The 15,248-nt window shown below is 34.7% G+C and overlaps 4 protein-coding genes, 1 long non-coding RNA gene and 1 other non-coding gene across 7 annotated transcripts in view; 4 read left to right on the plus strand and 2 right to left on the minus strand.

Moving 5' to 3' along the window:
- Positions 1-445, minus strand: part of LOC104713100 (pentatricopeptide repeat-containing protein At1g74600, chloroplastic) — a 5,606-nt gene extending 5,161 nt beyond the window's left edge. Inside the window, exon 1 of the mRNA XM_019230083.1 lies at positions 18-445. Within this exon, the coding sequence (XP_019085628.1) occupies positions 18-445 (428 nt within the window). The remainder of the gene's footprint in view (positions 1-17) is intronic.
- Positions 873-953, plus strand: TRNAL-CAG. The gene has a single exon. It is a non-coding gene; the product is annotated as a tRNA-Leu (tRNA).
- On the plus strand, positions 2,395-3,189 carry LOC104715842 (protein SAN1). Its single transcript, XM_010433214.1, has one exon. It carries the CDS (start codon positions 2,395-2,397, stop codon positions 3,187-3,189), a length of 795 nt encoding a protein of 264 aa, XP_010431516.1.
- On the minus strand, positions 5,917-6,715 carry LOC104713101. Its single transcript, XR_755573.1, has 4 exons — positions 6,654-6,715; positions 6,519-6,559; positions 6,359-6,451; positions 5,917-6,012 (listed from the first exon to the last, which is right to left on the minus strand). It is a non-coding gene; the product is annotated as an uncharacterized LOC104713101 (long non-coding RNA).
- Positions 7,259-9,205, plus strand: LOC104713102 (pentatricopeptide repeat-containing protein At1g74630). Its single transcript, XM_010430150.2, has one exon. It carries the CDS (start codon positions 7,268-7,270, stop codon positions 9,188-9,190), a length of 1,923 nt encoding a protein of 640 aa, XP_010428452.1. The 5' UTR covers positions 7,259-7,267; the 3' UTR covers positions 9,191-9,205.
- LOC104713103 lies at positions 9,543-11,934 on the plus strand. Of its 2 annotated transcripts, XM_010430153.2 has the most exons (5): positions 9,543-9,739; positions 9,969-10,284; positions 10,642-10,804; positions 10,889-11,261; positions 11,694-11,934. In XM_010430153.2, exons 1-5 carry the CDS (start codon positions 9,572-9,574, stop codon positions 11,784-11,786), a joined length of 1,113 nt encoding a protein of 370 aa, XP_010428455.1. In that variant the 5' UTR covers positions 9,543-9,571; the 3' UTR covers positions 11,787-11,934. The 2 variants fall into 2 exon arrangements, with proteins under 2 accessions (XP_010428455.1, XP_010428456.1); XM_010430154.2 differs by lacking the exon at positions 10,889-11,261 and having other exon boundaries at positions 11,321-11,934.

Below are 15,248 nucleotides of genomic sequence, written 5' to 3' on the forward strand. Positions count from 1 at the left end.
TCTGAAACCCAACACACATTTCATGGAAAAGATCAAATACAGCACCATAGTTTTGGTTTCTCAGTGCCCCAGCTATGATAGTGTTCCAACAATACACATTAGCAGATAAAGTGTCACGGAACACCTTAAAAGCATCCTCAAACCTGAGATTCTTCGAGAATGCATCTATCAAAGCCGATTGAACAACTTCATACAAGAAATAACCAATCTTTATAGTATGACAACACACAAGCTCACTGAACAGAGGAGCCTGAAGAGCACTAGAAGCCGAAATCACAGACCCATAACTAATCTCATTAGCCTCAAAACCTAAAGAATGAATCTTAGAGAAAAATCTCAATGATTCTTCAAACATTCGATGCTGTTTGTAACCAGAGATCATAATATTACAAGAAACAACATCTGGTTGAGGAATTGTATCGAACAACTTAGCTGCGTCAACCATCGAACCGGAGTTTGAGTACCAACTGAGCAAAGATTTGGTAAGGAACACATCAAAAGGTAAAAGATATCGTCTAAGCAAATGGGTTTGCAGAACTTTAGTTGTTCTGAGGGTACAAAGCCTTGAATTTGATCGATCATTGAAGAATTGAAAAGGGTTAAAAGAAGAAGAAGAAGTACAATCTTTGCTGGGAAGTGAAAACTGGTTTTGGAAATTGGTAAGGGAAGATAGTAATCTTAAGGAAGATGATAAAGGAGAGATCTTTAAGGAGTTTAAGCTCTCCTTCGCTACACAATTCATTATTAGCTCATCAGCTCTATACTGTAGTTTGAACGGGAATGAAGAAGGAAACTTTCAAAAAAACGGAGCTTATAAATATTATATGATATAAAACTATTATATAGTTAGTAGTCACTGAAGTCAACAAAAAGTCAAGATGGCCGAGTTGGTCTAAGGCGCCAGTTTCAGGTACTGGTCCGAAAGGGCGTGGGTTCAAATCCCACTCTTGACATTTCTTTTTGATTTTTTATTATCTCTATTTGTTTTTTTCCTCTATCTATTTAAAAGCACACAAAAAAATTTTGAATAACACACAATTTTTTTGTTTTTTTTCAAATAAAATTGTTAATACTGTTTTTTTATATGGGATAGCTTTTGGGTCGAAATCCGAATCAATCCCAAAAAAAAAATAGGAATTTCATATCCTACTATATTAATTGGAAAGTACAAATACGAAACTAACCTTACAATATGTAAAAAATTACATTCAATTGCCATTAGAAAAATTTAATTAAGATTAATTAATTAAATATAATTAGTTAAAGATAAAACACATTGCAGATAAAAATAAAAAAATCTAGAAAATTAAAAAAAATATACTCAAATCAAAATTAATTTGTACCTGAAAAAATAAAAATAAATAAATTAACAGCTAAATTATTTAAAAATTACAGATAATTATTAGTTGATAAAAAAAATTATTCTTCTGGACGAAAATTACTAAATATTTTCTTAAAAAAATATAAACCAATCAGAATTTCAAAACTAAGATTTTATATCCAAGTAGAGTAGTAGACAATAAAATTATTTTTAATAACTAGATTTCAAAGATTTTATTAAGATTTTAAATTATAAATTCTCCTATCATCTTTTTTTATTTATTTTATTTAAAAATTGTTTGAAACATTCATTTATATGATTAATAAATATGCAGAATTTTTTCTGCACATGTTGTGATTTGAATTTTTAAAAACGAAGATATATTACTCAATCTATGAAAAAAATGTTTGTCTTACTTTTTAAAATTGGCGGGTTGGTAAAACGAAATTTACATAGTTGATAAATTAATAAATTTTATTTGCTCATAATTATAATATTAAAATAAAGAAACAAAGAAACAATATAAAACTGCAATATACATCAAAAAAAAAAAAATACTATAATATTCTAAAATAATTAGTATTCAAATAAACATATATAGATTTACAGAATAATTAAAAATAAATATTATCTAAAAGAAATTTTAAAAAAGAAATATAACAATAATTTTAATTATTATATTATGAATTTTTAAAAATTGTTAACCCGTGCTTAAAGCACGGAAATCTCCTAGTTTTAACTATTAAAAACGTATGACGTGGTGGAGAGATAATCACAACAAATCACATATATTTGCAAGATTTGGAAGGTTTTTTTCCATCAAGCAAATTTTTATGGTTTTACGTTTACCCAATCGAATATACTATTGGACGACAATTTCGTGCAATTACTCATATCATAGACTCCTAGTAACCTAGTTGGAACATGAATAGGAATATAATTTTGCTTTTTCCACTATAAAACCATCATCATAGGCCTGATGATGCCTCGTCTCAAAATCTCTCCAACAACAAAAAACAAAAAAAAATCTTCTCGTTAATTATTCTCTCTCCATACAACAAAGAGCTAAAGCCATGGATTGCACTAATTTTGAGAACAGTGTTGAGTACAGTGTCTCTATAAGCCAGCACTCAACCTCTCGGCCGCTTACCGCTGAGCTAACCCGCACTAAAGTCCTCCGCAAAAAAATCCATCTCTTCATGGACGAAAGAAAACCTTTAGTGTCTCTACCCGATCAAAACATCGAACATCACACCAGCTTTATTCCACTACTGAACGAACCCACTAACTCCACAAACATTCAAACCGTCGTCGGCAGTATCGTTCGTCATTGTCCCAACGAAGCCACCATTATCTCCAGACCAAGCAAGAGCACTACTAATTACTACTCACTAGACTACACCAGAATATCAGATATCATGAGCAGCTTCGGCGTCACCAAATACGGTTGCTCCACCATCTTGCGCGATATCGACAAGGCTGTTAAATCATCACCATCGAGAGGCAGAGGAATGGTTGAAATCAAGATTTGGAGGATCAGGACTGAGGTTTATAAATTCAACAGAGCTGCAGAGAGGTTGTTGCTCGAGAGCTACAATCCACCGGGGTACAGGTCGGATGTACCTATAGTTTTGGATTTGATGAGGGAGGAGAAGCAAGAATGCGTGATTTGCATGGAAAGTCATTATTCTTCGTACGGATCAGTAGTGACTAAATTGCCATGTAACCATGACTTTCATGGAGTTTGCATCTACGAGTGGTTGCAACTCAATCGTCTGTGTCCCTTGTGTCGATCGCCAATTTCTAAAGGTGTTCAATCCGGATTTCAGTTCTGTTTTGGTTCGGTTGTTCAGTTTGTAAAATTATGAAAACTAGTTACAATATTTAATTTGGTTTGGATTATGGACCGTAGTTATGTTTTCTGCTGTTATGATTCGTGAACACAAGTTTTGATAACAAGGGAAAACCAAGTTACTAATTCATTCGTATTCGGATTAAGATTAAACAGATGAAAATGATAAAAACAATTACAAATATAAATTGAAAAAAATTAATACGTAATCATCTCGTTGAGATTAAATAAAATTTATACTTATCCAAAGTTCTTAAAACTAGATTACCATCCAAACTGTAACATAAAACTATAAAAACCACCACATATGTCTCTTCTTCTCCTCCCCAAAAAGAGAGAGGTCAAAGATGGATGATTCCAGTGAGTTTGCGTACACTATAATTACCTCTTCCAAGCAAGTAATTTATGAGCCGCTCAACGCCGAGCTAACATGCGCCGAAGTCATCGGCAGAAGTATCCGTCTGCAAACAGCAACCTCCTCCTCACTCGCTCTTCCCGATCAAACCATCGACCATCACACAACAGGCCTTACGCCCCTATACGCTCAAAACAACGCCGTCTGGTACTCTAGTTGTCCCATTATTTTCTACCTAAACTGCAACGGCATCTCCCATATCATGAGCCGCTTCGGCCTAGCCAACGACTGCTCCACTATCACTCGAGAGATCGACGAAGCTCTTGTCTCTGTATTGTCAAAAGGCAGACGAGTTACTGAAGTCAAGATCTGTAAGATCACAAACAAAGTTTATGACATCGATACAGAATCAGACAAACTGTTGACAGAGAGGTATTGCTCTGTTCCTGCGGATGATGATTCACCAGCGGCGATCAAGTTGCTCCGACATAACTTGAATGGTTCGACGGAATGTGTGATTTGCATGGAGGATTACGTTGAAGGATCAATCGTCGTGAAGTTGCCTTGTGAACATGACTTTCATGGAGTTTGTATCAACCAGTGGTCACAGATCAATAAACACTGTCCCTTGTGCCGGCTTCAATTCTCTTCTTCATCTTCTTTTTCATTTTTTCTTTGGATTTTTGATTTGTAAAACAACATATTTTTTTAGGGTTTATGAGAATACTAGTATGCCAACCCGTAGTACGGGTACAATATACAAACATAAAAAAAAAAACCTAAATAAATAAATGTTAATGAGTATATGAAATGCAAAATTTAAAATCCACAATCGAAAATATCAGAAGATTATTGTTCGGAAATTACCTCACATATTATTTGTATTACTTAAGTTCGTATGTGTCATATTACATACGAAAAAATATATATAATGTTTTGTAGTTCTTTTGTTTTCTGATCATCTATAATACAATGTAATTTTTCATCTCTTCTGGCAATCCCCTATTTAATATTTCGGAAGTACACAACTTCTTTTTGGTAGACTATATAATAGTTATAAGTTATAAAGTTATAGTTATTATTTGATTCATTAGTTGGTTATAAAATAGGTTATATGGGTTAACTTATACATAGATACACTTAAAAAGAATATCCCAAGAATAATACAAATTAAAAGAAATAAAATCTCTAACAACCATATACTGTTAGGCCATATATACTTTTAGGCAATTAAAGAAAAAAAATATAATAAAATCTCGAAAATTAATTAAAACGAAATAATATTTTACCTAACACTCCTCCAAACTTTTAGTATAAATCATTGACATTTTCATTCACCGAAATACACTCTATTTATACCAAAAAAGTTGTTCAATCCATAAAATATTCAAGCTTTAGTAATATTATTCTTTAAAAAAATATCTATTAAACTAAAATTTTAACTGAGTAACGGATCAAAATTTGAATATTTAAATTCAATTTCATATATTTCTTTGTTGAATTGTATAGTTTAATATATTTTAAACTTTTAAAATAAATTAATTTGAAATATTTTAAAATAGTTTAATTTGATATTTTTAAAAATATCATAAATATATGATAGATCAAAAAGTTAAAAATTATAAACACTCTAATTTGATTTGTTATAGCACGAATCAATAATATGTCACTATAATATGAAATAATTCCAAGAAATATGAGCAAAGGTTAAAATTTCAAGAAATATGATTTCTCAGATTAAATTAAAGTTTAGAATAATGTTGTTTTGTAGGCTTTTTCTCGGTTAAGATGATTTTGACAAACATACGTTACATTAATATGCGGTATACTACGGGTTAACTCACAATATTAACAATCAAAATATAATGTATAATTTTAAACACTTAACAAATCAAATAACAAAAATAAATTAATTTTTTATCACACAACTTAACTTGCAGTATGCCACGGGTTAATTATCTAGATCTACTAGAATAGATCTTACAAAATATATGTTATTTTCATAATTCATATTCAGCATATGATTTGGCATAGTATTCCATCCAAAAAAACTTTTAAAATAATCACATATATGATGTTTTTGAATAAAAATTACATAATAAACAAAAGAAATTTCAACCCGTGCTCTAGCACGGGTTATATTCTAGTATATGGAATAAAAAGAAAGAGAGGACATGAAATTAAGATGTAATACGATTTTTAAAGAATGAGGAAGGGAAAATCACAAAAGTCTGAAACAATAGATGAACGTTGACGGTTGACCACATAGAGTTTGTGTGTCATAACATAAACTTTTGTTGTGTTAAGAAGACTTGAGCTTTATGTATGTGTTAAGATTCTCTTGAAAGGCTTTTCCTTCAATAAATTAGAGTAATATACATGTCCTTCCTTCAGCTTCCGTAATGTTTCTTCAATAAGCTTTCTTGTTTTCGTAACATGCATGCTTCTTAATGCTCCACTTTTGTATTTTACTGTACTGACCTGCTGTATGAAAACCCATATTTTCTTATATGTTCTGAAGAATACATAACAAAAGGCGCTAATTAAACCCCAAAATAAAAAAAAATCATCATATATGATTAACTAATTATGACTACTCGACAACCAAAATAATGAATTTTGTATTCTTCGTTTAAATGGAAAGAGTGGTAGGAAGGGTAATGTGGAAAAATCAATCGAGGTCTAATTATAAAAATGAAGAAATTATGTTAAGACTAAATGACTAAACAATAGTAAAATACAAAGAAGTTCAAGGCATTCTGAAACCTAGGATAACTCAAGCTATTGCTTTCATAAGGAAAAAACTGCAGTAGCAAGAAATGATGAATACCAAAAACCCGGAAAAATAATGGCTTCATGTAGTTTATAAAGAGATCCAGTTTCTCATAGCTTTGTGTTGTTGTGTTTGATGGTTTCCAAAAACCTGAATAAAATAAACTGTTAAAATTCATCATGAAACACTCAAAATTAACAGAGTCTGATATGCTTACCCATCGATTTGGGTACCAATTTAACGGTGTCTGAGCCAAACCTACAAAACAATTACAAAATATTAGCAAATTGTCACAGAAAACATAGGTTAGGTAAGGAAAATCTAGAAACGTAACAAATGGTAACCTAATTACCATGCAATTCACAAAACGGTGAATGAACAGAGTAAAATAGAAATGACATAAGAAAGAAGAAGTGTCAGAAAATATGGAGTTATTGTGAGTTAAATAGTAGATGAAAAACAGTTTGAACTTTGATATTGTTTGATAAGCTATTGTTAGTGAACGTGTCAACGTGGTGATAAGAAAATCGGGATATTGAACAAATAAAAACTATCGTATTTTTAGGAACAAAAAGAAACTGTTTTATCTTTCGATAGTTTTTTTTTAATTAATTTTTTGAGGAAAACATATCGGATGTGGCAGAAAATTATTGGCCAAGTGACTTGTGATTTATAGTATAAAGGATATACATTGGAAGATTTATCTGGATTATGTTATTTTCAAATGTTGGATAAATAACCGATACAAAATTCGGTTCTGATTTCTGTAAAACCGGTCTAGTTTTGGTATAATTCGGTTATTATTAACCAAAAATATTATGGACCGATATATAGTCCATAACCGAAACCAAACCGAACAATCAAATCTCGGTTCGGTTCGGTTAATTATTATACTATTTAAGTTCTGATATTTAAAAATTCCAATTTTTGTTGTGTAGTGTGAGTGTGTGACCGATGTCTACGGCAATGCACCATCATTGTCTATCTCTTCTTACTAGCTGCAAGAGCTTAAGAGCTCTAACTCAAATCCATGGCTTCTTTATAAAATCCGGCGTCGATTCCGATTCTTACTTCACCGGAAAACTTATCTTACAATGTGCGGTTTCCATTCCCGACGCTTTACCTTACGCTAGACGTCTTTTGTTCTGTTTTCCTGAACCCGATGCGTTCATGTTCAACACTCTCGTCCGAGGGTACTCTGAATCCGATGACCCGTGTAACTCCGTAGCGGTGTTTGTGGAGATGATAAGAAAAGGTTTAGTCTTTCCGGATAGCTTCTCCTTCGCGTTTGTTGTGAAGGCGGTTGCGAATTTAAGGTGTTTAAGAACTGGGTTTCAGATGCATTGTCAAGCTTTGAAGCATGGGCTTGATTCGCATTTGTTTGTTGGTACTACTTTGATCGGTATGTATGGGGAATGTGGGTGTGTGGAGTTTGCTCGCAAGGTGTTCGACGAAATGCGTCAACCTAATTTGGTTGCGTGGAACGCTGTGATCACTGCCTGTTTCAGGGGGAGTGATGTTTCGAAAGCGAGGGAAATCTTTGATAAGATGCTGGTAAAGAATCACACGTCGTGGAACGTGATGCTTGCTGGGTACACTAAAGCTGGGGAGGTTGAGAGTGCTAAACGGATCTTCTCGGAAATGCCTCACAGAGATGATGTCTCGTGGAGTACTATGATTGTTGGCTTTGCTCATAATGGGAGTTTCAATGATGCTTTCTTGTATTTCAGGGAGTTGCAACGAGCTGAGATGAGACCAAACGAGGTAAGTCTGACTGGAGTTCTCTCTGCCTGTTCACAATCCGGGGCATTTGAGTTTGGGAAGTCGATACACGGGTTTGTAGAGAAATCAGGGTATAGTTGGATAGTTTCTGTGAACAATGCGCTTATTGATATGTATTCTAGGTGCGGTGATGTCCTAATGGCTTGGTTAGTCTTTGAAGGTATGCAAGATAAGAGTAGTATTGTATCTTGGACATCAATGATAGCGGGCTTAGCTATGTATGGTCACGGGGAAGAAGCTATTAGTCTCTTCAGTGAAATGATTGAGTCTAGTGTTACCCCAGATGGGGTATCGTTCGTTTCACTTTTGTATGCTTGCAGCCATGCTGGACTCATCAAAGAAGGTGAAGATTACTTCTCTAAGATGAAGAGTGTTTACCATATAGAACCAGCGATTGAACACTATGGTTGCATGGTTGATTTATATGGCCGATCTGGAAAACTTCAAAAGGCTTACGATTTTATAAGCCAAATGCCAATTCCGCCAACAGCCATAGTGTGGAGGACTCTTCTTGGGGCTTGCAGTAGTCATGGGAATATTGAAATGGCAGAGCAAGTAAAACAAAGGCTTAATGAGCTTGACCCAAATAACTCAGGGGATCTTGTTCTTTTGTCGAATGTTTATGCTACTGCGGGTAAATGGAAGGATGTTGCTTCTATCAGAAAGTCCATGATTGTCCAGAGAATCAAGAAGATAACTGCTTGGAGCTCTGTTGAAGTTGGCAAAACCATGTACAAGTTCACTGCAGGGGAGAAAAAGAAGGGAATCGATATAGAGGCTCACGAGAAGCTAAAAGAAATAATCTTGAGGCTTAGAAATGAAGCTGGGTATGCACCAGAGCTAGCAAGTGCTTTATATGATGTAGAAGAGGAAGAAAAGGAAGATCAAGTGAGTAAACACAGCGAGAAGCTTGCACTTGCATTTGCTCTAGCTAGATTACCCAAAGGAGCAAATATCAGGATAGTGAAAAATCTTAGAATTTGCAGAGATTGTCACGCTGTCATGAAACTAACGTCAAAGGTTTATGGAGTAGAGATTGTGGTCAGAGACAGAAATCGCTTCCATTCATTCAAGGACGGTTCTTGCTCATGCAGTGACTACTGGTAAAAGTCCTGAATGTATTTGTACACCAAATGACATATAATTTTGTGGTTTTGATGATTCAACTAGTGACCTCATCAATGGAGACTTCACTACCAACACAAACTTTCAGATAGGTCTTCATTTGCGAGGTTTGTGGTTTACATTGCGCTGGGTTTGGGGGGTATTTTGTCACTTTGCATTCTTCATGGCCGAACACGTAATATAGGAAATAATTTTGGACTGTTATTGTAAATGTCTAACAGATTTTACCAAACTTTGACGAGAAAGACCAAGCACGTCTGGGTGGTTCTGGTTCTAAAGTCTCAACCTTTTGAATCGTTGTTTCCTTCTTTCTCGCTTACCAGATCTTCGAAAATCCTAACTTTTTTGTATTATTTCGATTCCATGGCTGCTTCATCTGCATTCTCCATATCGTCACCACCTTTCGTACCCTTTTCCTGCAAAATTCGCAGACCATTTCTATTGCTTTCTCCAAAATACCCCAAACCGGTTTCGGTGCGAGCTTCTGTGCCCTCGATCTCCATCGATGACAAATCTTCAGTCCAAACTAAGGTGAGTTTACTAGTATTTCGTTTTGTGTGATCGTCTCGCTATTTATTGTTCAATTTATGGTGGTGACTTGGAGAAGGAACTAGGCAAAATTGTATTAGTCATATTGAGATTTATCGAGATTTCTTTGTTAAAAATGGCTTTTGATTCATATACTTGATGTATTAGCTCTATGTTTTATATTGCTTTTCTTACTTTAGAAGTTTTATGGGATGATTCTGTTCTGTTTTAGACAAGCAATTGGCAGTGGAAGTTCAAGGGAAACTCGATCGGTATATACTATGAAGAGCATGAGAGGGAGAAGAGTGAATCGGTTAAGAATATTCTAATGATACCAACGATATCTGATGTTAGCACCGTTGAGGAGTGGAGATCTGTGGCTAAAGACATTGTGCAGCGTGATGGGGAAGTCAACTGGCGAGCAACTATTGTAGATTGGCCTGGTCTTGGCTATTCTGGTAGACCAAAGATGGATTACGACACAGATGTCATGGAGAAGTTTGTGATCGACTTCATGAAGTCACCTGAGAGCCCAATGAGCCAGTCAGGTTAGTGTGAACCGTCTCTTCTTCTGCTTGTGTTGGCATTATTATGGTTACAAGAGTGAAAAGCTACAGATACTCTCCATGGCTTTAGTTCCGGTTCTGCATACAGTAGTTCAATATGAAAACTGATTCGTAGTTGGTATTATCTATATTTACTTTGGTGAGTTATTTGGGTTGTACATGAGCCCTTACTGTGTTTAGAGTCCCTTAATCTTAGCTCATTCTGAAATTAAGCCTTCTTTGTGGGTCTGAATGCTTATATGCCTGAATCAGCTTTCCTTTGATCCGCATTATTCGCTTTCCCAAAGAAGAAAAGATAACAAGCAATATCTTGACATAGTCCATGTTAAACCGAAACAGGTAATGATGATCTGGTAATCATCGGAGGAGGGCATGCAGCAACACTAGCACTCCGTGCTACCCAACGTGGGCTACTTAAACCATCAGCCATTGCTGCTGTCGCACCTACGTGGGCTGGACCCCTGCCTATTGTCTTTGGTCGTGATTCTTCCATGGTAACCAGGTCCGTTTACATCTTTTCATAAAAAAATAGAAAAAGAAGATAAAAGCTTTCCTCTCTTGATGGCCCGGCTTTTTCTCTCAACAGGTACGGTATGCTAAGAGGAACTCTAAGAGCACCTGGAGTTGGTTGGATGATGTACAACATGTTGGTGAGCAACGAGAAGTCTATCGAGTCTCAGTACAAATCTCATGTTTATGCAGACCAGACCAACGTGACCGATGCCATAATCCAAAGCAGATACGAGTTAACAAAGCAGAAGGGATCACGCTACGTCCCTGCAGCTTTCTTGACAGGTTTACTCGACCCTGTTTCATCCCGGGAGGAATTTCTTCAACTGTTTGCTGATTTGGAAGGAAAACTTCCGATCATGGTGATGTCAACGAAAGGAGCTCCAAAGAGATCTAAAGCTGAAATGGAGGTATTAAGAGGAGCCAAAGGAGTTAGCAAATTCGTGGAGGTTGAAGGTGCANACGAAAAGATGATTCCTCTCTTGATGGCCTGCTTTTGTCTCAACAGGTACGGTATGCTAAGAGGAACTCTAAGAGCACCTGGAGTTGGTTGGATGATGTACAACATGTTGGTGAGCAACGAGAAGTCTATCGAGTCTCAGTACAAATCTCATGTTTATGCAGACCAGACCAACGTGACCGATGCCATAATCCAAAGCAGATACGAGTTAACAAAGCAGAAGGGATCACGCTACGTCCCTGCAGCTTTCTTGACAGGTTTACTCGACCCTGTTTCATCCCGGGAGGAATTTCTTCAACTGTTTGCTGATTTGGAAGGAAAACTTCCGATCATGGTGATGTCAACGAAAGGAGCTCCAAAGAGATCTAAAGCTGAAATGGAGGTATTAAGAGGAGCCAAAGGAGTTAGCAAATTCGTGGAGGTTGAAGGTGCACTCTTGCCTCAAGAAGAGTATCCTTCTCTTGTTGCTCAAGAGCTCTACAACTTCTTGCAAGAGACTTTTACTAAATGTTAGATAGATTAAAAGCTCACGCATACAGACAGACCCATAAAATGTGTGCACACTGCACAGGCGCATAATATTGTTACTTCATTGTTTGCAGATCTCTACAGTTAAAAAGTCTCTCTATATTGCTAATTTTCTAAGTTTCATATATTTGAAATTTTGTATAAGCTGTTCGGGTCTCTTTAAGTTTCGACTAGCATGGTTTGTTTCCTTTACTGTTCATAGAGACAAACAAATATGATTTGAGCTAGTAACACCAACTTTACCTACTTCTAAATTATGGCAAATCATCTTTATTAATATGACCATGATCTCTTTCTTTGTTTCTAATTTATTTTTATAATTTCTTTCTCAAAATTGTAATACTATTTGTAGATTTCAAACAAAGTATAAATAATAATAAGCTATTAATAACTTTGATTTTTTTTTTTTTTTGTCGTCTCTTAATAACTTTGATTAACAATTGTAAATTGTTCGATTTTATAAAACTTAAATCATGTTTTAGTAGTCCCTGTTCGTCGTGCTGCACGGTTCTGGTCGTCAAGAAGCTGCTCCTTCAATCTACTGTTTACTTGGCCTGGGAGAAAAGGAACTCAACGTCGCCAGTACTGATCGGAGCCAGCTACCATAGACAGCACGATAGGCCAGCATGGCAGCAGGGACCATTTTCTTTCCTATCCGGTAAGGAGAAACCAAGCCCAACAGCACCACGTATGTGGAGAGCCCACATCAAACTCCAAATAAGTTTCTTTTAGATTTTATTGGTGCAGAAACAGTGATAGCTGATAACGAATGGTTTTCAAATGTGAACGGCTGAGTTATTTTTACTTTTATTATTCCATCATGTTTCGTCGTTTTAATCTAAAAGTTTATGTAAATGCTAATAGAAGTATCCATGATCCATCTAAATACAAATTGATGTTGATGTACTCAAATTTACACAACCACATGTTCAGAAAGCCCACACAACATTCCATAGACAAACAAAAAAAAAAAAGTTCAGAAAGCTGCTAGTTGGGATCATTCTCCCACGTGCCACGTAGATTCGTCACATGCCATGCATTTAGCCGACCGGGACTTCTTGGGCCTCATTTCTTTTATTTAACGGGCCAAATTTTAATTTCTTTAACTTTGTTTTTTTCTTTCTCAAGCTCATTATTTCTATACAAGTAATTTATCTATCATCACACTATAAATTGTTTTTATTGTTATATGTTTAGATAGATTTTGGTAGTATGTTTTTGTTTAATCAGTAACATATAATATGCAGATGTGGATCTGGGTTATGACATAGTATTTAGTACCAGTACAACCCACTAAATTACAAAGTATGGTCCATTAGTATGAGTTAAAATATTTGTATCATGTGATTGTGATTGATGATGATTGTGATTGTGATTGTGATATTGAATAAATTTTTTGGGCCCAATTTTATTGCGTTAATGGGCCATTAACAATTTAATGTATCAATAACTTACCAGACCCAAATATATCACTTTGCAATATATTCGAAGCTTTCTACAAATAATCAATGTGGGGCTAAAATTGTTCTCAACGACCCGACCTCAGCCACAAAATAAGTTCGCTTACCTTTTCTATTCATTTATCTCTCTTTCTTGTTTTATACATGTACAGTTGGTGAAATTTTTAGTCTATTGCGCTTCAATATCAAAAAGTCAAAAGCTCACGTTTTTGTATAAAGCCTAGATGAGATTATTAAATAAACGCATCCGTGATCTCTCTTTTTTTTTTTTTTTATATGCCATCTCCAATATCACGATTGGAGACTTGAGCCCAAGTTTTGTTTTCAAAAAGATTGTGAAGTTAACAAACTTGACTTACTACTAATTAAAAATAGTACCTTTTAGAATGGCCCAACGTAAAAATAAAAAATAATTGTCATTTATTGAATAACCCACGTAGAAGAACATAGAAGTTAGAACGAAAACAAAATTTCACGTTACTACGTACCACATATTTTATGCGTCATTTGAGTTTACCATATCTACAAAAATAACTTACATAACGACTTGTTTCAGAATTCATATTTTGATGTTATTTTGGCTGTAAATAATATTATATAATATATGTATTTAATTGGACTCAACTTTAACATAAATAAGTTGTGTGGTTCTTTATATGCTTTGTAATTCATATGAAAATATACATATTAGTCAAACATTTTTTATATAAAGTTTGGTAGGCAGCGAGTTATGGCCGGCGGGGTATCAAATTTTTTTGGTTAGACATGTTGTTATGGGTATCAAATCTTCACGTCACTTCGACAATCAAATTTTGTCCAAATGAAAGAAAAAAAAAGGTGATTTCAACACAATTCTTTGGATATGCGTTGACTACGTACGTCTTCGTTCGCTGCTTGCGGACAGTACGTCCGTATATGCCGGGGTCTAATCTAGACGACGCAACTAAACTTTATCCAAGTTTAAGTAGAAGTTTAGAAACAATACATTTTCGAACCTTGATCGATGTTGGTAAGTACTGGGTTTTGAAGATTGATGGAATCGGTGGTGATCGCAAAAATGGGATACATAAATGTAAATATGTAAGTTACATCAATAAACTAAGGGGAAGGTATTGGTTTGAGATTTTAAGAGAATTTTAATGACTTCAAATAAAATCATAGAAAGTATAAAATTGAGGATTCTAAGTGATTGTTTAGAAAGTTGTTTAAAATCTTGCTGATTTTTTTTCCTAATCTTGTAAAATCACTCATAAAATCTTGTAAAATCTTTTTCAAAAAATATTGCACAATATTCTTTTGATTCAACGCTTCTGTGAAAGAAAAAAAAATCTCTTGCTTATCATCTTCTATAAAATCATCTTTATTCAACGCCTGTTGACATTATCGGTTGTTCTGGTTTATTAAAAAAATGACATACTCGATCTCCAAATTATAGGTACAAGAGTTTCTTATCTTGTTACGGAAGTGATGATACAAAATTTTATACAAAAAGGATGTCATGATCTAATATACTCAGAGTGTGACGTAAACAAACATGCACACACAAATAGAGAAGAAAGAGAGATAAAGAAAGAAGAGAGAGAGGGTCGAAGTGAAAGTTGAGAGAATGAGAAGGAGTTTCCGCTGGGTTTCTCATCATCGGACGATGGTGGAAGGTCACCGTATAATCCACTAAGCACTTTTTTCGTCGGACGGTGGTGGAAGGTCACCGCTGGATCTTCGGTTCTTCTTCTCTGCTTCCCAAAAAGTCATGAACTATGATTCTCAAATCTCTCTATTTGATGTGAGAGTTTTCATGACTTTTTTTATGAAGAAAGTGATATAAAATCTTAAACCAATAACATATTATTTGAATTCATTAACAATCCAAGATTCTTTTGTTTTATTTGAATAACATAAAACTTTTAATGACTTTATAGAACTCTTAATCCAATAACAATAGATTTATCAAGATTTTAGATTACTTTTTATAAATCCACAACTAATAA

Source organism: Camelina sativa, chromosome 9, assembly GCF_000633955.1.
Source record: "Camelina sativa cultivar DH55 chromosome 9, Cs, whole genome shotgun sequence".
NCBI classification, from domain to species: domain Eukaryota; kingdom Viridiplantae; phylum Streptophyta; class Magnoliopsida; order Brassicales; family Brassicaceae; genus Camelina; species Camelina sativa.